The sequence below is a fragment of the Ixodes scapularis genome, unplaced genomic scaffold, assembly GCF_016920785.2.
Source record: "Ixodes scapularis isolate PalLabHiFi unplaced genomic scaffold, ASM1692078v2 PGA_scaffold10__122_contigs__length_95168666, whole genome shotgun sequence".
NCBI classification, from domain to species: domain Eukaryota; kingdom Metazoa; phylum Arthropoda; class Arachnida; order Ixodida; family Ixodidae; genus Ixodes; species Ixodes scapularis.
Genome location: NW_024609836.1, coordinates 20,572,440 through 20,600,299, shown reverse-complemented (window position 1 = coordinate 20,600,299; position 27,860 = coordinate 20,572,440). Strand labels below are relative to the sequence as shown.

The 27,860-nt window shown below is 45.7% G+C and overlaps 2 protein-coding genes across 4 annotated transcripts in view; one reads left to right on the top strand and one right to left on the bottom strand.

The window, feature by feature from the left end:
• Positions 1-714: 714 nt before the first annotated feature.
• LOC115317656 lies at positions 715-10,610 on the bottom strand. 3 transcript variants are annotated; one of them, XM_040218119.3, is made up of 14 exons: positions 10,419-10,475; positions 10,148-10,187; positions 7,559-7,759; positions 7,298-7,501; positions 7,149-7,184; positions 6,997-7,074; positions 6,867-6,941; positions 6,681-6,752; positions 6,497-6,568; positions 6,333-6,383; positions 6,007-6,078; positions 5,000-5,205; positions 4,159-4,318; positions 715-2,996 (listed from the first exon to the last, which is right to left on the bottom strand). In XM_040218119.3, exons 3-14 carry the CDS (start codon positions 7,626-7,628, stop codon positions 2,839-2,841), a joined length of 1,254 nt encoding a protein of 417 aa, XP_040074053.1. In that variant the 5' UTR covers positions 7,629-7,759; positions 10,148-10,187; positions 10,419-10,475; the 3' UTR covers positions 715-2,838. The 3 variants fall into 3 exon arrangements, with proteins under 3 accessions (XP_040074053.1, XP_040074052.1, XP_040074051.1); XM_040218118.3 differs by lacking the exon at positions 10,148-10,187 and having other exon boundaries at positions 10,419-10,610; XM_040218117.3 differs by lacking the exon at positions 10,419-10,475 and having other exon boundaries at positions 10,148-10,395.
• Positions 10,611-16,532: 5,922 nt separating this feature from the next.
• LOC120846389 (formin-2-like) overlaps positions 16,533-27,860 on the top strand; it is a 93,879-nt gene continuing 82,551 nt past the window's right edge. The window contains 2 exon segments of the mRNA XM_040218120.3: positions 16,533-18,151; positions 22,893-23,068. Of these exon segments, the coding sequence (XP_040074054.2) occupies positions 16,804-18,151; positions 22,893-23,068 (1,524 nt within the window). The 5' untranslated portion in view covers positions 16,533-16,803.

The following is a 27,860-nucleotide window of genomic DNA, read 5'->3' as shown; positions in this document are numbered from 1 at the left end:
AGATTTGTAAACAATCCCGTGTGTCCGTTTACCTGCCTTTTTGCAATCACCGGGGCGCATACATTTCTTAAGGGTTTCATTGATGTCTTAAATAGGTTTATGAAGTTAGTTATCAAGCTGGTGCATAAAGTGGTGTGACCATGCACCTTTGAATCGGGTGCATCTATGTTCTCTTCGAACTCAGTGGGTGTAGAAAGAGGTGTAATAATACACTATTGAACGGGGTCCTCCTGTGTTCCTATTGAGAGCAGTAGGTGTAGAAAGGGGAGTAATGGTACACTATTGAGCGGGGTGCATCTGTGTCCCCTTTGAGTGAGGCGGGTTTATAAAGCGGTGTAATGGTACACCTTCAAATGGGGTGCATCTGTGTTCCCTTTCATTTCATTGGGTGTAGAAAGAGGTGTAGCCGTACACCATTGAATGGGGTGCACCTGTGTTCCCTTCGAGTGAGATTTCTGTAGAAAAAGGTGTACATATCCCAGACAACACACAGACATCCGCTGGACATCCAAAGGATGTCCCGACTGGGACATTAGGGACGTCCTGCGGATGTCCGAATAATGTCCAGAAGACATCCGAAGTGAAACACCAAAGGACGTCCTCAGGATGTCCAGGAAAGGATGTTTCCTGGACTTTATTAGGACATATATAGGACATTGTATATTTTCATACTGGTGTACTAATTTACACTACAGTGGGATAAGACCACACAAGTCTCGAAACAAATAAAGCTTTATTATTTCAATGTAAAAAGCAAAGACAGAGAAATAACATATGAGGTGGCATCAATAAGTATCTGGACAGCCACCACTGAACAAAAAGAAAATGCAGCACCACAGTGCGACACACCTGACCCTTCCTAGCAGGCTTGCCAGTCACTGTGTGGTGACAAAATGAATTCCGAGCTATGCTTGTTTGTTTAAAAGGTATTTCACAACTTTCTGACCGCATAAGGCAAATAAAAAGCTCAAACAGCACGTTTACATCAAATTTCCTGTGAGAATTGGGAAGAACATGTCAAAATACCACACACTCCTCACCAAGCATTTGGTGACCATGATTTAGTAAAAACATGTATAAGTGAGTGGCATGGACATTTTAGGCAAGGCCAAGAATTCCTTGGAGACGATGAAGAGAATGCCCTCCGAGAAACATAACATTTCAGAATGCCGAAAAAAAATCTATGTTATTTCACGAAGACCGTCGGAAGCGCATTTCGGATATTGCTGAACCATAAATAATGTCGAGTTGTTCAGCAATGTCCGAAATCGTTCTCAGAAAGTGTTACTGAATTAACGAGGATTTTTTCTGCATTTTTAAATGTTAGGTTTGTTGGAGGGCATCCTCTTGATTCATTGTTTTCAAGCCATTCTCAGCCTCACTTAAAATGTCCATGCCACTCACAGATTTGTGTAACCTAGATCAGTCACCGAATGCTTGCTGACGGAGTTTCTGAGTTTCTAATGTGTTCTTCTCAATTTTCACAGAAAATGATGTATGGACGTGGTTTGAGTTTTTCATTTGTGTTTCACGGTGAGAAAGTTGTAAAATCCCTTCTGAACAAACAAGCACAGCTAGAGATCACTCTCGCCCTGCACAGTAAATTTCGGCACAGACTGCAAGCTTGTCAGGAAGTGTCACACTGCTGTACTTGTTTTGTTTTTGTTCAGGGATGCCAGTTCAGAAACGTTTTGATGCCCCCTCATATTATCACAGTATTTCACTAGAATGCTTACTTCTGCATATCACTCAAACATTTCCTTTGAAGTGCAGAAACATAGAATATGTTATCACAGTATTGCACTAGAGTTGTTAATTATAAAAAAAATAACACATTATCTAAAACTGAAATACAGTTATGGCAAGGCATAGAAGCAGTACATGCCAAGTACTAAAAATGCAAGTTGCAGGACAGTAATGCCAGTAAAAATGACTAACCCCCTTTCAGCTTAGGGGCCAACAGTGTATAATGATTGTATGCAAGTCGTGCAAAAGAATTACTTTGGCAAAATCTAGAAAAAATATTGCCATGTGACCAAGGTCAGCAAGACCAGACATCTACATTAAATAATGCACAAAGTCTACAATAGCAGTCGAGCACTGAATAGCTAAATTTATACTAAAAGCAAGTGACATCAGTGACTCTGAACTTGCTTAATACAGGAAAAAATGCATGAACTGCATAGAAAAGAGTAGTGTAAACAAGTGTGACAAATACATCTTGTATAAAGTATCACAAAACTGAAATGCCAGAATGGCTGTTAGAATATTGAATCGATAGTGAATTGCCAAAAAAATATTGGTGCACATCTTACATACAGGGCACTTCAAAGGAACTGTATAAATTGTTGTCTTAATGTACTGTGCTACAATTTACGACACTGGTATCCGTAGGTGGTGAAATTTTCCATCCAAATTTCAATGAATGGCTTTACCTGAGAAGAAAGTAAAAAATAGGAATGTCTTCTTATCTGCAGCATTCGCCTAACGTCACAAGTCTGACTGGTGAAACAGCCGACATACGGCCCCCTCGGTCAAAGCAGACGGTCTTTTCCAAACCAAAAATGCTATGCGAGTATTTTATTTGTGAACTGCTGCTGCAGTTTATCAGCTGTTGCAACAATCAGATGTGTGCCATAAGCAAGCAAACACCATATGTAGAGAAAAGCATTCAGACTTTTAAACTTTTACTCAATTAAGTTGTTTCTTTGAAAATGTAACTCTCCAGATACATTACCACACTCCCTGCGGGCACCGCCGTTGCAAATTGTAGTGCAAAACGTTAAGAAACAGACTTGCATAGTTCCTTTCAAAGGGCTGCCCTGTTGAAGTGATTTCTTAGTCTAGTGTAAATGGTGTGCCGTCCTTCCTTCCCATGGACTTTTTTTCTGCCGCTGCCCGCTCAGCAGCATGACGGAGCCACGACATGCCTGCTTTTTCTATGTCCTTCTTAGTTGCCTTGGCTTCTTCCAAGTTTTGACGGTAGGTGAGGGTGCCTGCATATAAAAAAGTTGTTGTCAAGTTCAGCAAGATATTTTAGACTGGCAGAAAAAATGTGAGCTGCATTATGCAGTCAAGCTAACTGCCATATCAACAACTTCAGGCGAAGTATGCATAAGCAGGAACCAATTTCATTATTCTTGCAAACAAACCAAATGAGAAACACAACCCTTGAAGCAAATTTGTTTTGATGTGCCTGCGTCACTCTACAGCAGTAGCAATCGGTTCATTGAATGCTATTTCATTGACAGATCCTTCGACAGCCTCTTCTTCGCGACATAGCCTTGCATGTACTTCTTTGGTGGCCTGGATGTTGTTGGCATGTAATAAAGCGGAGCCTCTTTGCCGACATTCTGTTTCCGCCATCCCCATTACTATCCTAGCCGGCTAAGCCTTTGGCGATTCCAAACAGGCTTACCAAAGGCGGGAGCCGGAGGGGATGTTAAACTCCCAAGCGGAGTGAAGCAAGGGATGACAGTGCGCAACGCGGTCTGTTAGAAAGCCTAGCTTGCCGGAATCAGCAAAATAAAGCCAAAAGTCCAATGCAATCCACCTAGCGAAATAGTAAGTGACTAGCTCAAGATGCTAGTAACTGGTACTACTCTCATGAACAGAAACTAGTTGCAAGCACTACTTCTAAATAAAAACTGGTGCTCAAAGTAGCCAGAACAGCTAGATGATGCAGCGGCATGTGCTTTGTGTAAGCAGTGCCAATGAAATGTGTGTCAATAAAAAGTTGTCAGTGAAACGTGCATCTATGAAATGATACAAAACCCTTCTACAGGTAGCCATCACATTCCCGGGCATTATGTGGAAAAGCCGATCCACAGTACCTGAAGGCTACGTCTCATGGATCTAGGACCGTTACTGTGTACCATTTTAAAGAAATAAGAACATGTCTTTTTTTCTTCGGTGGTTGGTGGCGGGACAAGTGCAGGTGCCTGTTATAAACTGCTCTGCTGTATAAGAACATCAATGTAACACTGGGAAAAAAAAGTGACTTACACACTGGAAAATATGCTCTAATTATTTCATTTGTTACACTCTTATATCAAGTTATATACCAAATTTTCCAAAAAGGTTTTGCACTATTCTTTTATATTAGACTTCAGTACATACTAAGAATTGCACTTGTGCAGGTTCAGATATCTAACTTACTGCACAGGAGCTTGCAGATGTTGAGATCAGAAAACTTGTGTTTTCCCTTGGCGCCACACCAGCTGTACTCGGCTGCGACACTTGAAGATAGTATACTTCTCAAAATTCGGGTGGTCCGTTCTTTAGGTGTATCACCTCCTTGAACTAACATGTGTTGTCTCTGGTAAAAAAGAATCAAAACAGCAATCAGATCAGAAATATGGGCTAACATTAAACTACTAACTCATTTAGAATTTTAAGCATATCACAATCTTAGTGTGGTTTCATAAGCATAGTGGTTCTCAAGCGTTTTATCACCACTGGCACATAAAGCATTCACATTGTTAAAACACTGAAAAATTTTCAAAATGTGCCGTAGTTCTAATAGCTATGTTGAGATATCGATTTTGATGGCATAGCAGGAACATCTTCCCTACGGATGCACATAAATCTTAGAAACAAAACCACATGCTTAGAAGTATGGGCACTATGAGATCATTTCCGCCCAATTTTGACTCGCCTTCTCGGTACTGTAAGAGTGACCGACATATACACATGATGCAAATTAAAGTTAGGTATATCTAAACTTAAAAAATAAGATTTTATTGACAACACTGAAGTACCTGTTCAGGAATTCAGTCATGAAATGTGATTACTAACACGAAATTGTGTTCATGCATCTAATGAGGTTCTATTATAAGCTATGCTTGTAACTGAACTCTGGCACCTGGTAAGGAAACCTTTATCACCTGAATATTTACAAGGTGGAGTTCCAAAAATACAGTTGCTCATAACAAAAAAAAAAGTTCAATCATGCATAGATGCAAAATACAGAGCTTAGTTTAGAATAACCATCATTTACCATACGAAGTCTTGCTCTCTTGTCGACCTCCAGCTCTTTGTCAAAGTGCACGAAGTCCTGTACTGTAGAAAAAGGCAAGTCCGGCAGGCCCTCTGGATCAAGTGGGGCATCTTCGGTGTTTCTGAGCAGCAAGCTAAAGTACTCGGAGTGGGTCTGCTGTGTCACCTTGATGGAATTCAGTGCCAACAGGATCCTTTCCATAAACACTGAAATGGACAGAACAGAGCTCCATCTTGCAGCCACAGTAGCATCCTCATTGCAGAACTGTTGACATAACATGAAATAGTAACTCTCCGTGATATAGCAAAGTTAAAGGAGTATGAAAGCAGTTTCTGAGAGTTCTTTAGTGACAATAACTCAATCTAAGTGCTCCAAGCGTTCTGAAAACCCGAAATTACACAATCAGGCGTGGCCCATTTTCCTACTAAAAACACGATTAAAGATTGTTACACGCCCCCTTCTCTGAGATGAATATTATTGAGGCAGCCAACAAGGGGCGCTTGTCAGCCAATTGCTAGCGATGGCTTTTCGTGCAGCCAACGAGTGGCGTGATTTCTGAACGTGTGGATCGGACTTCTTTTCAAAACAAACTATAATAGTACAAACAGTCAAAATCTCCACACATTCAAGTGTTTTCATTGCTCTAGTGTGTATAGTATGCATGTATTTCTGTTGCCTCGAGATACATAGGCAGTTTCGTAATTTGGCACTGGATATATTTATTAACTGGCACCTATAAAATAACATCAAGAACAATCTTATTCGGAAACCACCTTAGTGCCTCTTTAAATAAAAACACTAAGATAAATACTGCTCCTGATATATATTGTATGTTTTAGGAAAGCCATGCCCCTCACGACAACTCACACTCATTAGAAAAAAACGTTTCTAGACACAATACCTTTTCCGAATCGTCTTTGTCATGCACGTAGCATAAGAAGTAGAAGCCCAGAAACCACTATCGCAAAATTTGTTTCGGATTGAAGATCTAAATAGATATTACATACCAGGCACCTGTGCATCTGTGTTTACCCGTCCAGTGCCAGGGTGAGACATGTTCATAGGGGTTACAGGTGCATCTGAAATTTTATAAAATGCTGTTCTTGTTACATCGAGTCGGTTCACAGGAGACCACTGGTCAAATCGGTTTAATCAATTCGGAGCCCGGCGTTCGTCAGCCCGTGCACCCCTAGCCTCGAGCGCTCAGTGCCCACGCTCCTCGAGTGGCCACGAGCTGATAAGCGCCAGTCTGTCAGTCAGTACATAACAGTTCTCAGCTTTGATGTTATTTCGAAGGATATGAAAACTTTAGCATTCACAAAATAAAACTCACCAGGGTGTTGCTGCCACAGTGTTGCCGCCGCTAGAGGGACATCATTGGCACCTGAAATTGACAAGCAATTTTGCACAAAATGCTGAATGCTATAAAAATATTTAAAAAAGGTGAGAAAGAAATGAGTCAAATCTATCGAATGCCACTTAAGCTGCAAGATATACCTGCAGGCCGGATGCTTGAGTGAGGTGTCCTGCTCCTGTATAGAGTGTGCACTGGGGGGACGCTGTGGACACCTGAAACTAAAAAGAGTTTTTTACAAAATGCCGAATGTTAAAAAAAATCCGAGAACATGCGAGAAAAAAATGTGTCAAATCCATCAAATGCAACTTCCGCTGTAAGATCTACCTGTGGGCTGGATACTTGAATGGGGCAAAATGTTCGCATATGGTGTGTGCACTGGTGGACCCAAGTCATCACCTGAAATTGAAAACAGATTCTCTACAAAATGCTGAATGTTAACAGGAAATTCAAGAACATGTGAGAAAGAAAGGAGTCGAATCCATAAAACATAACTTTAGCTGCAAGATCTACCTGTAGGCTGGATGCTCGGGCTGGACATCATCCTGTTCGTGTGGGATGCGTGTACAAGCTGGACATTGTCGAGACCTGGAATCAAAATTAAATTATCTACAGAACACTCACCTTGTGCACAAGCAGTTACCTATGTACTGTGGCTGCATGCGTGAAGACTGGGCACGTGCTTGGGATGTGGCTTGGGACGTGACAGTTTCGTACAGGGCTGCAGAGGAAATAGTCACACTTACTCAATCCATGTACCTGAACATGCACTGAAGAGACATAAGGTATACACACCAGAGTGATGCAGAGGTGACTTAGAGAAGTTGGCACCTGGAAAAGGAGGAATAGTTGGTAGTAAGCCGTTTGAAGTTACACTAGATGTTTTCAAAGAATTATTTTTTTCAACCGTCCTAGAGCATCGCCAACAATGCACGATGCCATACCTGTTTTCTTCCGTGGCTGGGGTGGCGTGGGTGGTTTTGGTGGTTCATATTCATCGTCGGAACCTGTAGTGTCGGTGCTGTCATCATAGTCAAAAGGAAAGGTCGGACGGCGTTTTCGCTTGCCACGACCTAGCTCTTCTTCACTAGTGAAGTCTGACGTATACTCCAGAGCCTGAAGTTTCTCCAGCGCCTTCTCATATGTGTCTGAAAGAAATTTACGCATTGAGAACTGGAAAGAATTTAGAGCAAAAAAGCGCTTACCAGCCCAGTCCTTGATCAGGCATTTGACCTGCATCCAACTGTCTTGTGGTTTGACGCCTTCGATTGTCATTCGACGACGCTTGTTAGGATTTTTTTCCTTAGGCCAAAATGTCGTTTCAGTGCTTTCAACGAGCCATGTTTTGTGAATAATGGCCAAGCTGTGATCTTCTTCAGGAAATGCTACAATAGCAAACTTGTCACCTGAGCGAAGCAGGAAAGGCAAGCATTTGCATGTCCACCGAGTTATTTTTCCCTCTTTAATGCAGCATACTAAAACCGAACTAGCTTGTCCAGTTCATCTACAAACAATATCATAAACTAGATTATTAATAAACAAGCAGCCATAAAAAAATTTCACTGTAGGTGCACCATTGGAATAACGGCAAATTTGTTTGCCAATGGGAGTCTCACACATTTCACTGCAATTTCTGAAAGTGGCCAGAAGTGAATGTCAGACAGTTCAGATGCAAGGAAGATGTTCAGCAATGATGAACTGCAGGGATAGCTGTAAAGGTCTTCTAGACTCTGGTACCTCCTTCCAACCAACACTGGTTGATAGTTCACTGCAGTGCGTGCAATGTTTTCAACTTTGATGATACTCTTGTCTTTTAACATGCAAGTGCAGTCTTTTTTGTTTGTTTTGATGGTGATGCCAGCAGGAAACGTCACGGTCTTGTACTGAGGTCCAATGCATCCGAGCGGCAATGGTCGACCTTCATGCCTTGCTGTCAGCTTGAAACTTTCTCCTCCAAGGGAGACAGAGGAGACGGGTGGAGTCGATGCTGCCGACTCTCCAGTGTTGACAGCAGGAGATGCAACCAAAAATCGTTCTTCTACGATTCGATTGTAGACTTGCTGCAAGGGCCTTTCTGGTTTGCGTACATAGCTTTTGAGTTTACGCATGTAATTTTCGAATGGGAAAGCACTATAGTTGTGAAGAGGTCCATGAACTCTTACGTCGCTTGCCACATGAATCAAGCCATGAACATTGTGAGAGACTGCATGTCTACCATATAGTGTTATGTAGGTCTCAACAAAATGCCTTAAGAGCCTTTCTGCATACCCTAAGTGCTCTCTACAGAGTAATGGGCTGCAAAGTATGGTGACTGCACAGTGAAGTGTCATGAAGTTGTCCATCAGAGGCTTGGGGATCCTTGACCTCAGCACCGCTGGCCCCGTGTAAAGAACAAGCAAGCGAAATTCTGACGCTTTCCACCTATCAATGTCGGACAAGCTGCGTGGCTTCCGAGACATGTCTGATGGCACATAGTGCCTCATTTCAATGTTAGCTCCCGACACAGAATCTCTTGATGCACTTCCAATGCGGTAGGTTTTATCACCTTTCAGCCAAAGGAGTACAAGCTTGCGCACAACACCCAGACAGATGAGGTGCATATAGTCAAGTGGCACCTGGTCAACAATATCTATGGGAAGTTCTTTTAAGATAGTTTCCATGATGTGGTGGTCCTCTTGCTCTGCACGCCTAAAGCTAGCATTTGTTCGTAATGGAGCATCAAGATCAGGGAAGCACATTCGTCCCCGCACAAATTCTCCTTCAGTCGTGCACTTTGAGCAACTGAAGTAGCCGCTGTGCCCTTTGGTGCCAAGAATGTATGACTTGGCAGGCGCGTCGCAGATTATTGCTCCAACTTGCACTCGGAAGACCCTGTTGCCAATAGCAACACCTTCAGAGAGAACACCTTTCAGGTCAGACACAAACGGACTAAGGAAGACATTTGACTGAAGAGCCTTACACTGGCCATGATAGACACCAACTGGAAATGGGTCACTGCCTGCACAGTTAGCAGCTTGGCAGAGAATGGGCCAGAACTGATCCCGCGTGCTTTTCGTCAATGGTAGTCCATCTACATTCACATGAAGGATTATTGGATCTGGTATATTGCGCACAGGTTGCAGCGCTGCCCTGAGCCCCTCACTCAAGCCTAAATGGCAGTAATGGCCGGAATCCATGGGCCTCACATTATCAGTGACTCTTGGTGTAGACAAAAGTGCCCTGGCACATGTTGGGAGGTCTGAGAAACAAGAATGCGAGTGCAGTATCTTCAGGAGCTTTGTAACGGTATCATGAGGAACAGCCCCCTCTACGCTCCACCGCCGCAGCTTTTCCTTGAAACGTGAAACGTCGGATTCCTCTGATTCAGACAATTCATCCAACTCGACATTCCTTCGATTGTCTCTTTCTAAATGGTGTTCACGACTGTAAGGCAAGCCTTCCGAATCTACAGGGACGCCTCGTCTCGAGTGAATGGCGCTTGCACCGAAGACCGGTTCCGGAGTATCAGGCACAGTCTCAGAAAAACAGCACGTTGTCGGGACATCTTGCTGATACGAGAGACGTGATGGTTCTGCAATTAGTTCCGGCGATCCCGCGTGTTTTTGCGGCGCTCCTGCAACTAGTTCCGGCGACCCAGCGGGCCTTTCTACAGAAGCCTCATCCAAAGCTTCAGCTGAGCACATTGCATTTTCTCTACTAACTGACAGTATAAGTTTGAGATCGCTTTCCGCCGCACGACGAACGCGCCGATAAGCTGTTGTTCTGGGTAGAGCAGCCATATTGTCCATATTTACGATCTTCGAGTGGTTCGCCTTGTCTTGCAACAGCCAAGCTCTGCGAACGATGGAAATGTTGTAACACTTTCATTACTCGGCCTAAAGTCATGTCACATAATACGGAGTATTAGCAAAGCGTTACTGTTGGCTATTGCGAGCGCGGTAGCCCTCTGGCCGCGCGCTGCTTCAAAGGGGGAGCGCGAGCCTCAATACCGCTGTGGCGGATCAGGGGACCGGTTTGGTAAAAATCCCGACTGCCGCTTCAAACAAAACGTTAAATCATACTTACTTCCTCCAGCCATGGTGGCTAGTGAGTTGTCAGGTTAGCGCAGTAGCACGGCAGCACGGCAGCACTCCGGACTCCGGGCTGTAGTCGGCTGTAGGGCTGCCAGGGCTGCAGCTTTCCCGCGCGCACGCTATTAATGATGATGATGATTGCACAGCGGTGGCGATTGAAAGCTCTGCCTGAATTACTTAATTTCACTAATGTAATTATCTATGTTTTATTAAAAAAAATAATTTGTAAAAATATATAAATATATGGTATAAAAATGATTGTGAAATTAAAAATAGAAACTAACCGAGTTTTAGGACCGTTTCGGTTTCGCCATAGTTCCGCTTTCGAATGTATTTAAAGCGGTTCATTTTTTAACATAATTTTTGTTCTTGTGTGCCTGAGAATTTAAAAGAGCTGCCTTTAGGCTTTTTACTATCACTCTTGCTCTTGGTGTGTCTGCGAAGCAACGCGAGTGATTCTGTTGGCGACAAGACTCAAGAAATACGATAGGTCGCTTTTTCTGTTTTTGGCTCCCTCCGTTCGCCTAGAGCACTATATAGCTCCTACGGAGCAGAGTAGCGCAATCCTTTGAACCCCGTGTTTTGCCGACAACATGGCCGACAGAGCGGCTCGGCGCGAGTCACGTGGTACTCAGGGTTCCAGGAGGCGGCCCGCCCTATGGGAGAATACATGGAGATCGACATAACACGGCTGATTAAAAAACTAAAGGCGAGTTCACATTTTTCAAAACTAGCCTGTCGTGAAGTTAGTAAAGCGCTAAACACTTTATCAAAGTTTTAATAATATCGGATGCGTGTGCAAATTTTGAGAAGGCAATTTCCAAGGCAATGGCGTTTGAAGCAGACGATTTTTGCTCGCAGCGGAGATGGGCTTTTCGGGTTGGCCGGAGCGGGTCACGTGAATGGTGTGACTTCGCCGTGTCGTCTGCTGCATGATGCCGCTCAGGCAATTTTTTAAAAAAAGTCACGTCCTTGTATGGCACAAAACTTATCGCATATTATTCTAAAATGTTTCATTATTATGTCAAAAATGATTTCCATTCCGCACATCCCCACAAAACGGAAGAAACAACGATTTTCTCACGTTCTCCATGCATTTCTGACCGCAGTTGGAACCTCCGGGCGTTCGCCGCTAGTCGCCGAGAGACGGCGTTCTAGATTGCGCTACTCTGCTCCGAAGGAGCTATATAGTGCTCTACGTTCGCCGTGGTTGCACGCCGGCACATTTATTGCGGAGAAAGGGCGGTGCAATTTGTAGGGGCGCGTACGCCGACTGTACGGCAAGCGCGGATGATCAAAACCCAAAATAACTTGAAACTGATTTTTCTAACGGCTGAACCAAAAGCGACGATTGCAATACGAGCCACGATCTTGTGCGGTGACAGTGCGTGAAGCCGCTGCTGTAATCGTCAAAAAAAAAAAAAAAGAAAAAGCGTGTCCTGATTACAGTCGCGCTGGGACGTGTTCCGGATTATGCCGCCCCGGACATCCGTGGGACGTCCGCAGGACGTCAGCAATGGGACGTGGGACGTTCGCACGTTTTTAGGACGTCCGAGGGACGTTTGGTGTTGTCTGGGTATGCACCACACCGACAAGTGTACACATACTCCCATGTTTGGGGTGTACATGTGTTCCCCCAAAGGGTGTAGTATATGTGACAAGCACTTACACCTTCTATGGGTGTACCCCATGACACCCTTTTTCTGTGTTATGAAGTCTACAGGACGGCTACAAGACGTTTTAGGCTGTCACGTCTTGCCAAGACACATACAAGACCTCTCGCTCGTCTTGCCAAGACATCTTTCGACGTCTGTTAGACGACTTCGTGTTCAGTGGGTTCGCGCGCTCGCGCTCCTCGAGCGTCGATCAAAGCTGTGCACGGGCACTTTTCGCTTCCGAAATTCCCACAGAAAGTCGACTCCGAGAATAGAAGTTCCGTAGATCGTCACCAACCTCATTCGACGCGGTCGCGTACTCCCTCAGAAAGAACCACTGAATCCGCGGAGCCATTCTGTCGTCTGCTAGGCAAAACCGGCGGTGAAACTTTATTGCGGGCTTTTCATCGCTTTATGGCACTGAGACGATAGAAAACAGACTTCGTGATTAGATATTGACAATACACATTACTTACAAAAAAAAAATATATTCCCTTTTTTATCACACAATTTCTGACCTCACATCGAGCCCCTGCGCATATTTGTCCATGTCAATGCCCTAGCAACGATTCGTTTGGAGCGCAGCGCCATATTGTGCAAGCTCGTGGAGGAAAGAAGCATGGCGACGGTCAGTCGCCCTGCTTGCAATCGTCATAGCAGGCGTCTCCAAACCCCGGCCCGCGGTTCTTCCAATGAAGCCCGACTCGTGCCCCGCTTTCAGCAGACCCGCTGCTACCAGCTCAAAAAGAGGTAGCAGCAGACGCGCTGCTAGCGGCCTGCTCCAAATGCGCAAACAAAGATACAAGAAATAACTAAAGAGACTGTGTCGTAACGGGCGTCCTCTAACCATGGTATTGACTTCAGATTGTCATGACCAGCATCCCCGTTCTTAGTCCCCTACATAACGTCTCTGTATTTCGCGTTCTCATGTACATTGTGCTTAGTGCCCTGTCGCAACTATTGCATATTGTCGACATTCGTTTTATTGGTCTCATTAGCCGTTTGCACTGAGCGAGGGTCAAAGTTGATATGTGTTTTCAAATTCAGATTCAGATTTTTTTTTTTTTTCGAATTATTCATTTATTTACGCTACAATTGTTTGGACGCATAGCCACTATGGCTAGAGTCGGGTCCAAACACAAACTACGTATTGCCGTGCGGCACGAAGCAAACGTTACGCCAAATACAATCTTGCGTTCGGGATGGCATGGTTAGGTCATTAACCTTGAATGTTATAAAACAAGTTTTTTTTAAATAAAGGTAAAAGTTAGATTTCTGCTTAGTATCCGTGGGTATATCATTCCAAATTAATGCACCGTTGAATTCATCAAGTCTTCGACCATAAACATTTTTACATGGTGGTAAATTAAATTGATAACAAACAGCAGTCATCGTATTTCTTGGTGGGCATTTAAACACAGATAAAGGCAGTGGTTCATTAGTTCGTATAATGTTGCTATTTGAGCTATTTTTAATTTATATACTCAGCTTACGGGTTGCACTTGTAATGATTGAAATAAGTCGGCTAGCGTCAGTTCTACTAGAAAATGTGATTGTTCTTAGCGCACGTTTCTGTAGACAACTAATTGAATCTAGGTACGTAGGATATGTATTTCCCCATGACTCTAAGCAATATGTTAGCTGACTGTGTACGAATGCGACATAGAGATTGCGTAAAATACTTAATAAGTCGAAACATTCGCGCGCCTTTAGTAAAGTATAACACCCATAAGCAGCCTTCGAACAAATATTATTAATTTGACTTTTCCAATTCATGTCTGAATCCACAAGAACACGCAAATATTTGTAGCAAGAAACATGTTGTAATTTTGTATTGTCCAAGTATATGGCCAATCCATCGTAGTTTATTTTCTTTTTTCTAGAATGAAACACTTTTCATTTTTGTCTGGCGAGTTTTCTTTGTCTCAATTGCTGCGTAATATTATAATTAGCTACATATTACAATTCATTTTAAAGTTTATGTATTCATCAAACCAAGGATGGGCAGTATTTCAAATACAAGTATTTGAAATACGTATTTTAAATACTTTGTGCATTTTGCATTTGTATTTAATTACAAATTGGGTAATGTGTTTGACGTGTGTATTTAAATACTAAAATGCGGGTATTTCAAATACAATTGTAATTAAATACAATTTTGTGGGCGAAAATACATCCCTCAAATTTATTGTCACTCTCCAGAGCAGGAAGAAAACTACGTCCTGCACCGAATGCTGTGTCTCTCAATCAAGCACCAGGGTTTAGTGACTTTGTGATTACAGTGCTAGCCCAGGGCAAGAGTAGTGACGAAATCGACGTGCACAGGCAGACTGGCTAAATAAGTGCCTGCGACAACTTGTGATGCTTTCCAGCCTGATTTCCATCCATATTTTTGCCTGGAATATTCTAAATGCGCGGGTCGTCCAGATTTTCGTAACTGGTGCGAGTTGCAACAATAAAACATTCTCTAGCTAGTGCTGCGCGTCTTGGTCGTCTCGGTTCTTTGTTGGTCTATACCAAAATGTAATCGACAAAAAAAGCTGCTTGAAGCTCCGTACTTTTTCACCTATTACGTCCAAGCTGATTACATTTTTTGTGTGATTATATCTTTATAGCGTTAATAGAGCCTCGCTCACTAACTCCCGAGTGTGCGATGCAAAATTAAAATGAAATACCCAGAAACCCGTTGCAGGTGCCCTGAAGTCGCTGACGCAAATTTTAAGGAATGTATTTGGAAAAGTATTTGGAGGAGACCAAATACATTTGGTTGTATTTAAAATGCTTTTTTGGAAATGTAATTAGATTTGTAACTAAATACATTTTTGAGGAAGTATTTTGTATTTGTATTTTGATACATATTTGCATGTATTTTTCCCATCCCTGCACCAAACTTATGTGTTTTTTTTTTAATACTTGAAGTTTAATTTCTGAGTTTAAGTGCTATGTAGGTGTATTTTTCGTTTTCCTTTTCTTTTTTCCCCCGGCCCTCGACACTGCAACAGATCCCAAAGCTAGGCCCTTTAGCCAAAAGCTTTTGAGACTCCTGGTCCATAGGAAACGCGAAGGGTGAATTTTACCAAGGTGCTTTACTTCGAAGCGCTCGAAAGTATTCAAAGCTCGTTCAGGTTCCACAGGAAAACATCAACACTCTTTCCCATCTAACAGAACCAAGCTGACATTAATGGGCGTCACACGTCACACGGTCATTGCAAAAGCTGGAGGGTTTCACACGAGGTAACATAAAGGCGCCAGCATATCGCTTTTCGGCGGTGCTGTGCGAGGTTCGCCCACCCACAACAATTCTGTTTCCGAAGGCCGGCTTTGCCGCACGGCGCAACCTTCAAAACAAACTTTTTTTTACCTTCGCTCGCTCCAAGGTCGTTCGCATCAGTTCGCGTTTCGACTGCTCGGCGGCCATTATACGCCAGCAGTGCTCGCAGCTCGCTCCCCACACGCTGATCAACGGCGACGCAAAGTTTGAAACGGCATCTGTTCTCTGCCAGAAGTGATGTCACATGACGTCGGGTGAGTTTCTTTTTTAAGAAATCGGCGACATACGCAGTTTCTCTGCTCTGCCGCCAACTTTCAGCGGGATGACCCAAACCAAGCGTGCCGCAGAGAGGGAGAGAAAGAGAGTAGAAGAAAGCCCGAACTTTCGTGGCACCTGTTGTGGTTCGGCCGCTCCGATTTTATCGCGTCGTCTTTTGAGCTGGGACTCGTGCGATGCCTGCCAGATTCCCAGAGAGACGACGGCCCAGAACAAACGACCAGACGACTTCTTTTGAGACGTGGCCGTGCGAGACGGATCCGCCTTGGTGGACAAACCAACGCGTCGCTCGGTCACGACATCGGCTTCGTGACAGACGCATTTTACGCCTTGCTAACGGCGTCCGCAGTGCACCACACGAACGAGATGCCTCTGACTTTCACGTTCTGCTCTCGTAAGCGAACCAAACATCCGATTGCACACCGTTTTTTTGTCACATTTCAGAAACTTGGCGGATTTCGCTAATCGGTGCTGAGCAGTGACAGATTTAAGGGGCGACCTTAATGTTATCACAAAGTACGCTAACCTCTCTGCGCTTGATTATAAGAGCAAGTATTACGAAGAATTCTGACGTAATCAATAGTTTGAAGCACTTCTCAGTCGCGTAGATGAAAATACTTGTCAGTTAGAAAGTATATTTCATAGAACATAGCTTCATAGCACCGGCACTTTTCTACAGGGGATCTGATTAAACTTGTCTGAAGAAATAAACGTTTTTTTTTCTTTATTCTTCTTTTCGACAGCATTTGAAGAGGGTGTTTTTGAGTGTACGGGTGCCTCAGCCAAGCCGCTCAATTGTAAACATCGCCAAAAAAAATAAAATAAAAAATACACGGAAAGGGGGAAAGTCAGCGAAAACACGTGCTTTTCGTGGCCTGCAATGCGATTGTGAGTCACACGCTGGTCGTTACTAGCAGCCTAAAATGTTGCCTGCTCCTTTCTTGTTTTCCTTCGCGTTTTCCGTGCGCCTGCACTGCGACTATTTTTTCGTCAGCCTTTATCTTCGTAGGCTTCGTGCTACACCTGGGTGGAGGCGTGGCAGTTATCAAACAGACTGACCACGTGATTCGCTTCTTATCTCGAGCGCCGGTGACGTGCCGGAGAGCGCGGTCCTTTTGGAAACCGGCATTGTTCGTCCCGTGCAGGAGGTGCGAAGGCGACGCAAGGCCCTACTCATGAGCCAAGATTCCCCCGAATACGGCGAGTGGCTCTTCTGGCGGGTTCCCCCGCACGCCGCCACCGCCGCTCAGGGAATCGAAATCGAGCGTTTCGCGGCCGCAGCCCTCGAGCGACGTCGATTCAAGGCGGCTCCCGTGCATCGCTCCGTGTTCCTCGAGAGGCCTCCTAGCATCGACGATGCGACGTGCCAGCTGGGGATACCGATCGACGGCGACGTCTTCGACGACCGCTACCACGACGAAGACGCTTCGTCGGAACAGCGCCGTTCCGCGGGCGCTTGGAACGCCAGCGCCACCCAGAACTGGCGGGAGGCTGCTAGGCCCAATCGCGTAGGCCGTCTGCTTCGCGATGTTTCTCTGCCGTCGGTGGTCTCTTCTGCGACGTTCGATGGAACTGTCAGCGACGTCGAGCGTCCCGTAGGCGATGCCAGCATGGGAAACAGGGGCAGCAGTCAGCAGGGAGCCGACGGCAAGCGGGCCAAGGGCTCCTCGACAGACGCGCTCGCCTCGGAGACGCCCAGAGGCAGTCCGGGCCTCTTCCGACTCGTCGGCCGGGACGCCAAGGGAAAAGTCAAAAAGACTCCGCAGACCGCCCGTAAAAATGCCCCCGAGAGCGTGGCAGCTGCGCCAGCGGACGCCGGAGAAGCATCGCCGAAGAAGACGCCGGCGCCGGCCCAACCGTCGGCGGAGAAGCGCTCGGAGTCCAGTCCCGAAAGCTCGGGCTCGGTTTACGTGGACACGGTGTCCCACCTGCCCACGCCTGCCGAAGAAGACGCCGGTGCAGCGACAGCCGACCCCGACTCGGTGACCCTCCAGGATTCCCCGAGCAACGTGAGTGACTCGACCGTGTTCGGTGACGAGGACGGCCGTTTCGGAGCGTCGGGCGTTGACGCTCCGGTGGGCCCCTACTCGACGCTACCGTGCCGTGGAGGGTCCGCTCGAGTCCGGTCCTTCAGCGAGGCTGAGTCGACGGCCCAGCGCGCTCCTTCCTGCACGAGCCTGGGTCGCGGAGACGTCGGCTTGCACTCCGGGGCTGCGACGCCCACGTTCACGCTGACGCAGCATCGAAAGGTGGTGCTGCCCAAGTTCCCGGTGCCGTCGTCGGCGGTGCCGCCGGAGACGCCGGCCGCCGTGACGGCCAGCAGTGAGGACGGCGGCGACGCCAAGCCGCTGGGCGCCGGTGGCCGCCGGCACTCTGCGTACGACGACGTGCCGCCGCTGGACGGCAACGTGCTCCGAAAGGTGGCCTCGCTGACGCTGGACAGGGCCACCATCGAGGCCAGGGTGAACCGGCCCAAGGTGGTGCCGGAGAAGCTAGACTTCAGCCTCTACGAGAAGTTCGAAGGTGAGCCTCCTCGCGTCCCAAGCTGTCCCCCGCTTCTTTTATATATCTATTTATTAAATACTGCTGCCTCATTAAGGTTTTAGCAGGGTGGACACAGTGGTACAGCAAAATACACCGATTATCACGCCAAAAGTACATGACAATATAAAGGCATGCTGCAAGCTATGTCCCGATCACCAAGCCAGTTCGCACAAGTGATGGTGATACACGTATAGAAAAACATTTCAAAACACCGTTCAGTAATTAAAAAAAAAAAAAAAAAACTTTTATCACACAAACGAAGAAAAGGGGAAAAGGCTCAAGGTACACCTAAGCACTTCTTATGAGTTGTGAATTTGAAAGCCTGTACATCATTCTTCTGCTCCCTTATTTCGTCTGCAGCATATTTGTTGTCGGCAGAGCGGGGGGCGCTCTGCCGCCGAGGAGAGGGCTCCTCTCCTCACCATGGGGTGGCCGGTCGTTGAAACTGATGTGCAGCGTCTGTTTCAGCGACCGGCCACCCCATGGCGCTGCGTGTCCGGCCAACAGGAGCCTCGTCGACGCGCGCCAGCCAATGGGACCGAAACCGAAAGTCCATCATTCGCTCATTCGGGATCGGGGAATTTCGGTGCCGTTGGCTAGCATTGTGCGTGGTTTCGTAGCTGGGAGCTGGCTTCACTTGGAGAAAGGATTTAAGGTGCCATTTGGTGCAGTTTCAAAGTGTTGACGATTGGGCTAGTTGGTCATTCATATTAGCGGAAAACAAACAGCGCAAGGACAAGGACAGAGCAGAAGGCGGTACACACACAGCGCTGACTTACAACTAAGCTTTATTGGCACTGACAACCTGTATAAATACACAATTTGCTGGCCCAAAGGCCAAGAAACTGCGCTATTGAATGTGCATATACGAAGCGTATGCGTGCTTGACGTTCTGGAAATCGCTATGGGGCAGCACTCATCGGTGCTCCTAAGTGATAAAATCTGTGGGAGAAGTATCTTTTGCTCCTTTTATTATCGGATAGCTTTTCACTTGCTGGCGCAGATCGAGTAGACATACTGGGATTTAGTTGATCGCAGCCGTTTTCACCGGCGCATGGAGGGGATGGGCCCTGAATTTGTAGGACTTGCGTAAAAAAAGTTAGCGCCGACTGTGGCTCCAAACGTTTTGTATCGATCTGTGCTCAGGTATGCCGACATTGATTAGAAGTTAAAGCCAGCTGCTGCGCGCCATGTCTATGCTAAATACTTCTGCGAGGAGCCTCGCCATGACGCCACTGTCTCGTCGTACGCTTCCAAAAGAATTGTATGCGCTACAGTTGATATATGTTCGCTCGCATGCTTCATAGCTGCTAGGACCATTTAACTTCATTTCCGAAGAATTAATTTACTACGTTTGGGTAACATAAACACCTTGCCAAAAGATGCACTCGGCCGTAACGGACAGTGGGTGTTGCCAGCCTTGTCGGCTCTGTGGGAGCTGGTCTTTTTCGATCTTTAAACTTCGAATGCCTCGTTTCACCATTCAAGTTTGGAATTTGATGCTCCTCCTGCAGTCACATCGAATTGGAACCCTACGGTAAACCACTTGTAAGCAAGGTCAAGAGGCTTTGGGTCTCGAGTTTCAACATCATTGCTGCATGTCCTTGACGCTGACACAAACTGCAAGGCCTCTAGAGGTAAAGAATGAGGCGCTCTTTTGGGTTCAAATTATCACACAATAGCCTCTTTTTCTTGGGTAGCCTCCAAAATGACAATCGGACGTAATTTTCTCTCGAGCTACCACTTGAGAATTGCCCCGCTGTGAAATGTTGCAATAGGTTTTCTTCTGCTGTTTGAAGAATGTTTTTTTTTCTTTGTATAGATAAATTTATTGAGTAGGATGGGGGAAGATGTAAAACAAAGTTGAGTGTTTTTCATTGAGCAATTTCTATGCATACATTTTTGTGCTTAACCGCAGTAGTGTAATCCCTGAGCTCTCTGTGCCGTGAAACCTTTCCTACGAATACTCGGTACAAAAGGCTTGGTGCCTCGCTTAGGATTGCGGTGAGTTGCCTTGGCAGCGGCGCAGCCCAGGGGGGGGGTGTTCCCGGGGTGTCGGTCGAGGATTGTGGTGGGGCGTTCGTGCCATAACTGGCTGTTTGGGGAAGAGAGAACCAAATTTTTTTCACCGTAAAAATGAAATATGTTTTACCGAAAAATCGTTCTTCCACCCCAAATGTAGTACTGGCGGTTTTGACCAGATCTACAGATTTCAGAGCTAGCTTTTCAGTGTCGGACCTCTAATCTCCAAGTTTCAGACCTTTCAGCTTCAGACCTATCTAATTAAAAAGTCACGAACGATTTTGGGAAATTTTTAATGAAAAAATGGTGGCCAAGGTGATACATGAAGATGATTGGCATACGGTGCTGGGACTCGATTTTCTCATTATAAATGTTTGGAAATCACAACCTCTGAATGAGATAACCGTCAGTCCTGAAACTTTGAGGACCCTGTTAGAGCACTGCACGGCTGCTTTTATAAACCCGGGCCCGGCAAAGGTTGAGGGACCAAATGAACTAAACAGCCAATATCTTGCGCCATTAGGCACCAAATTGCGAAACGTGCGCCAAAAAAATTGGATTTGGTCTTGGTTTCGGTTTTTATCTACTCGATTGGCTACAATGAGTGCGTCTGGCTTGGTCGGCCTTGCAATCCTTTGTTCTGTTTATTCTCCCTGTGTATCCCGAGTTGGAAGCGCACGAAAAACTCGGGGGTCGGATTCCAAGCGCTACACCACCTGCGACTGGATTGTTATTCTTCAACCACAAGCGGTTAAGCGAGTCGGCCGAGGTGAGGTGGAGTCGTTAAGCGTCAGATTGCCCGAGGCTCTGCGGCCCAGGATTCGGACGTCAGCCAGTTGAAAACAAATGAGCAAAAATGCCTTTTCGTACCTCATCATTAGAGGTTGGAACCGCATTCCCGCAAGATAAATCGTGATTTGATAGAACTGAAACGCGGTCCAATCCAAAACCTTGCTGATCAGCACCTCTCACACAAGCGGTAGATCTGCTTATTGCTTCGAATCTGGTAACTCCATTAATCATAGTCTGCTGCTTCGATATTGAGTTGCACAACAGGATAAGCTGGAAATTTGTTGTCCTGTTCCTCTATGCAACTGCACGTCCGCTGCTTACGCGCGTCACGTGGTGCGCACATATAATTACTATGTCGAGCACGGGTGGGTTGTGCGACAAGCAGTGCTGGTTTGCATTATGAACAGCTGAAAGCTCTCAGAAAATATCAAGGACACTATCTCCAGGAACATATCGTACTTGCTTTTTGGTTCTCATTAAGGCTCACAAAGTTCCAAGTTTTCGCTTCTGTTACATTGTTATCCCATCTACCTAGATCCCTAACCACTCATGTTCACCTGTGCTGCTGAGCACAATTGAAATTGCTCCCGTGCTAGTCTAAGACACAAGCTGTAGTGCAATGAAAACTGGTCCGAGCTGCTCCTAGCCTGCTCCAGGATGTAAATTTAGCTGCTCCCAACCTGCTCCAAAACAGCTGTTTCAGCTGCTCCCGTGGCTGCTCCCAAAAACATTTTACGAGTTCCATCCCTGAATGTGTCATACCAACTAGCCCAAGCTTCAACTTTTTCTTTCTACCTTCCACTCTATATATCAGTTATGTAATCTCCTGTTGCGAGCGAATTGAAATGCAAAAGGAAAAGCAAATAAAGCATTTTCATTCATTTAAAAGATAGAGTGGCTTTTGTTTTAGTATGGCGGGGTTTTGCGTGAATTAAAAAGTTAATTTTAAGTGAGCTGTACCCTAAATTTACGACAATTCTTCCGCACTCATTTTAGTGATCTAATAAATTCATAGATCAATTGGCTATGTTTAAACATGCATCTAGAAATAATAAATTGCCTCTTTTAATTAAATCTAAATCAAATGAATTGATTTATTTTTAAAAGCCTGTAACACATTTTTTTGGAAACCCCCCTTCCCTCCCCCAATTCCAAAGTTTTGCCTTTCCGTTCGTCCATGCATTTCCCGTTAAATTTAGCGGCGAAATTAATGTCTCGTGACCCGACGTCACGTGACCTACACACCAATTCAGTCTCCACGGTAAATTTAGCGCAGATATTGACGTCGCACGACCCGACATCACGGAACATATAGATTAATTCAACTTCACAGCAAGATTTGGCGGGGAAATCTGTCACGTGACCTATGCGCCGAGTCGACGAAATTGTAGTTACCAATGGATCGAGTCAGTTTCCCCGTTTAGCAGGAAATGATAAAAGGTTCTTCACTCCCTGAAACGACCGTGCAATGTCTCATAAAAACATTTAATGGGTCGCTTCCTAAATACTGTGTTGTATAGAACTTGGAAAGTGGCTGCCCCTGCTCGTGGGTGCTTGAAAAGCGTCTTGGACCGGCGCGTTTAGCACATCCTCCGCGATGCATCCCAAACGGTCCCCAAGTGGCAGCAAACGACCCGAGAAAAGCCGCACGCCGTAGGAGGCCGCAACCCTGGCGGTCGGGCGTTGGGGCAAACGCACGAGCGAGTCTTGGCTGCCGAAGCTTTTATGGACTGTCGAGCACGCGGCAGAACAGGCCGCTGCTGCGACGCCGTGGAACGGAAATGGAGGGACTCGCTTTTGGGGCGCGGCAAACTCGCCCGTTGGAGATGCGTTCCAAGCGCTGTACCGACTCGAGGCTCTCGGAAAGAGGGCGCCGCTTGAGCTTTGGCCCTCCGCCTGTGCCCAGGGCAGATGCTGCTGAACTGGTTCTGCGTGAGCTTCCCGGACGACCACTACCTGCGTTTCCTGCTCACCCGGCAGGACATCAAGTTGCTGGCGGCCCAATTCTGCACCCACCTGCTGGCTGCGGGGGTCCTCTGCCAGATTGAGGACGGCAACGCGCCCCTCGAGTCTCTCTTCAGGGTGAGGCCGGCCGCCCGAGGGGCCTAACCGATACCACCTAAAAAGGCCCCCCCCCCCCACCCCCCCCCCCAAACATCTTTGCTAGAAGCCGCCTAGCTTGCCGGGGACGGCGAGACGTCCGTCGCTTTGCGGCAGCTCTTGTTGAGCGTGCTCGGGGCAGGATCCACTAATGATGACGTCATGCGCAGTCCTTGTCTTCTTCTGGGTGGTCCTTTGAGTGCCGGGTCTCTTCCCCGCATTTTAAGCGACAATTTTGGTTTTATGCAGAGTAGCGTTCTCTGTGAAGTATGTTTCTTCACACACTCCCCTTTGGGCTTGCAGTTAATTGATGTCTGTGAGCCTCCTACTTAAGCCATTTTTCTCAAAATACATGCAAATATGCATAGAAATACAAATACAAAATACTTTCTCTAAAATTTATTTAATTACAAATCTAATTACATTTCTAAAAAAGCATTTAAGTACAAGATACCAATACAACTAAATGTATTTGGTCTCCTCCAAATACTTTTCCAAGTACATTCCTCAAAATTTGCGTCGGCGACTTCAGGGCACCTGAAACGGGTTTCTGGGTATCTCATTTTAATTTTGCATCGCACACTCGAGAGTTAGTGTGCGAGGCTCTAGTAACGTAATAGGTATATAATCACAAAAAAAAATGTAACCAGCTTGGACGTAATAGGTGAAAAAAAGTACAAAGCTTCATGCAGCTTTTTTTGTCGATTACATTTTGGTATAGACCAACAAAGAACCGAGACGACCAAGACACGCAGTACTAGCTAGAGAATTTTTTATTGTTGCAACTCGCACCAGTTACAAAAATAGACGACCCGCGCATTTAGAATGTTCCAGGCAAAAATATGGATGGAAATCAGGCTGGAAAGCATCACAAGTTGTCACAGGCACTTATTTAGCCAGTCTGCCTGTGAATGTCGATTTCGTCACTATTCTTTCCCTGGACTAGCACCGTAATCACAAAGTCGCTAAATGCTTGTGCTTGATTGAGAGAGACTTCATTCGGTGCAGAACGTAGTTTTCTTCCTGCTCTGGACAGCGCCTTTAAAATAAAGCCGGTGGAGAAAAAGAAAAAAGCTCCATGGCCGAATAAAGGATGGAGACTATATCTTACAGCCACATGCATAAAAACAAGGTGTATTTTCGCCCACAAAATTGTATTTAATTACAATTGTATTTGAAATACCCATGTTTTAGTATTTAAATACACACGTCAAATGCATTACCCTATTTGTAATTAAATACAAATGCAAAATACACAAAGTACTTGAAATATGTATTTCAAATACTTATATTTGAAATACTGCCCATCCCTGATTTCTAGATTTCAGTGTTAGCCATAAAGTGTGAGGTATAACGACATAGATACCCGAGAGAAGAGTAAAAGTGCAGGCAAGCTGGTGAATTGCAGACAACAAAGCCTGAGACACCGGAAGAAGGAAAAGGACACGAAGGAGGACGACACACACGTTTCGAACACAGCTGAAGGTTTTTTTCTAAGGCCACACACTTTTATAGGTGTACACCGCTGTCAATGCCAAGAACCCTTACACCAAGTCATACCCTCAGATCGTCAGCAAGAGCGAACAAAAGAGCTGCACTTGACGCTTCCGCACGTGCCGAAATCAACCAACTAACGAGAAGAAAAAAATTTACATTTGTACAAAAGTTTGTACCCGCTTGTCAATCACCATCGCCTGGACACTTACTACACAATTTCCAGCAGAACCAGAACTGAGTTTTTTTTACTACGCATTTAAACTAATCACACTCTCAGCTTATCGCCGTGGTGGCCGTCCAATCTGGATGACAATTGTTGCGAAGTTGTAAATGTTTTACAATTTCTGAATTTGGGGACTGCAGAAGAACAAGCCTTTTGTGCTTCACAAGTCTGTCATTAACACAACGTCCAGTTTGACCTGTATATGAAAGCCTTCATGCCAAAGGAATATTATAAACACCTTCTTGACATTCAATGGCAGGATTCCTATGCTTTTTCCCGCAACCTTTTTTTACCTTTCGTGAAAGAAGTCGAGCTACATAATCTGAAGTCATTCTTGAGTACTACCCTAACGCCAAAACGGGCGGCTTGTGCTTTGAGGCTATGGGATATTGCGTGATAAAAAGGCACGCACACTCATTTGTCAGCTTTTTGCTTTTCACATCTTGTTCCAAAATCAACCGAGAGTTTTCTTGCAGCACTCAAAAGCACATCTAAAGGATACCCCGAGTTGACCAAGCGTGAGAAGTGGCGATGATCTCAAGGCGATGATCTCAAGACTTCTGTAATGCATTTCTAAAAAGAGAGGAAACTATTCCCCTCTTCAGTTTTCGGATGACAGCTCTGGTAATTAGAACCGGTCTAGGAGCCTCCTTCGTGTAGCTCCAGCATAAACCAGCTGAAGAAAAAACCTTCAGGTCGAGAAACGTGAGGCAGCCGCTGACAGAATCCTCAAGAGTAAAAGAAAGTTCCTTAGCCTGTTCTTTGGTTAATGCTACCCACCAATCAACAGAAGGCCCCCCCAGCACGCAGATAAAAAAGTCGACAATGCATTGCCTAATTATAGCACAACCTGCGGTAATGACTGCAACTTCGCGTGCGTGGCCTGATCGAGAGTACTAAGGTGGGTGCTAAGGAAGAACGTATGCAGACACCTTGCTTCTGCGCATAGGTGAACATCTCAACCTCAACCGCTGTCGACCTAAGATAAAGCACGAGGAAGGACACACAGCTGCCCACACGAATCCCCGACACAGATTGGAACCTTACCAAATTGCTTTCTAACGAATCACTAACCCTGCGGAGAAGGAGAGTCTTATCCAGCGAATAATATACTAGATCTTTGATATCAAGTGAAGCCCCCACACAGGGTTTTGAATGAAAAAGACCCAACGACGTGATCAATTCTTCCGAGTTCTGGAGCGACGAAGTGTTATCAATCTTCAGGACATTCAGTCACGATTGAGGAAAGTTTGACAAGGCACGCTGCCATGTGCCATTTTCATTGATGATAATCCTCGGAGCTAGCTGCGGTTTATGGTCTTTTAGAGGGAACTTTACTGTCAAGGCCATCCCTGTTGCTTAGGTCACTTTCCTAATGAGACGCAAGGTCCCGGAACAAAACTTGCCGCATGCCGTCAACAGGTATCAATACGAGACAAAACATTGCTCTACAAGTAAAAATGAAATGACAGCCCATTTAAGAGGGAGCAAACTAAAACCTGCATGGGAAAGCTGCCGAGTATACTTGGGCGAGGCATTCAAAAGGTTAAAGCCACCTTTGCCAGTTACTCTAAACAACCCAAAATATAAATTACGCATGGTGACGAACACATAGCGTGCCCCACTCAGTCGCAAAATTCTTTGTTCGCGGAATGTACTTGAAATGTGCACGTTGCAAATTTCGCAAAATATATAGCTTGTGAAAATAGTCATTTACAGTATCTGAAGTTTTGTCTGAAAGGGTGGGAAATGCTTTTCCGAGCTCCCTGAAACGGCATCTAACAATAAGAGCACCTCCACCAATCGGAAGCCAACACGTCACTTTGGAGCACCTTTGAACCCTAACTATCCTTAATTGCAGTCGCTCTGCTCTAGGCGGCATAATGGTGGCACACATGGTCTGGGAATCGAGGGCCAATACTTAAGCATAGCTTATTCGGTCGCTTTAGTACGCATCTTTCTCCAAACCCTAGCCCATAACAGCTTCGCTGTAAAAGCTCTAGCATGTTTTTATTGCTTCACGAAGATACAGCCCTAAAACATATAGGGCCTGCAGATGACTATGTTTTCTTAACACTGTGATTGCGAGTTGCCAGGACCAGTGCGAGCTTGAAATTTAATTTCTGTACTTTCTATGTGCGGGCTCGAAAGCTTGTGCACGTCCGTAAAATAGCCGCTGCTGACGAACTCATTAAAAAGCTTGTGCACGTTTTCATTGTTTCATGAAGATACACAGCCCCAAAACATATAGGGCCTGCAGATGACTGTTTTCTTAACATTACGTTGGACCGTGAGTTGCCAACACGTCCATGCTTGGTATGTCGCCTGCAAAGCTACTCCTTTAATTGGCTGCTCGAAGCACAGATGTCTTGCGATTGTAACTGACTGAATCCGTCTTAACCTTGAATGAAAATATTGATGCATTACTGGTAGGACCGTCGCTCTTGCCCAAATTAGTGATGCATAGTCAAATTAGAGCACTGCACGGGCTGGAATTTCTAGGCCCGGCCCGACCCGGCCCGGTAGAGACACGGCCCGGGCCCGGCCCGAGCCCGACAGAATTTTTAATTTCTAGGCCCGGCCCGGAGGAGACACGGCCCGGGCCCGGCCCGAGCCCGACAGAATTTTTAATTTCTAGGCCCCGCCCGACCCGGCCCGATGGCTGTAGCCCGAAACAACCCATTCCCGTTTGAACCCGTCCCGTTTCGACCCGTTCCCGAAACGAGCTCCCCATTTGAACCCGTCCTGTTTCCACCCATTCTTTAAACGCCCTTCCCATATGAACCCGTCCCGTTTCGACCAGTTCCCTAAACGCCCTTCTCGTTTGAATTTGTCCTGTTTCGACCCATTCCCTAAACGCCCTTCTTATTTGAACCAGTTTCCGAAACACCCTCTGCGTTTGAACCCGTCCCGTTTCAACCTACTTTTATAAGGCCCTGCACATCGCAACCTCTTCGCAAAAAGTCTCCATCGTTCTAAGCCTGGACGGCGCACCTTTTCTGTTTAAGAATATGTTCTGAAGTAGCTTTACATGTCAACGCGTTCTTAAAATAT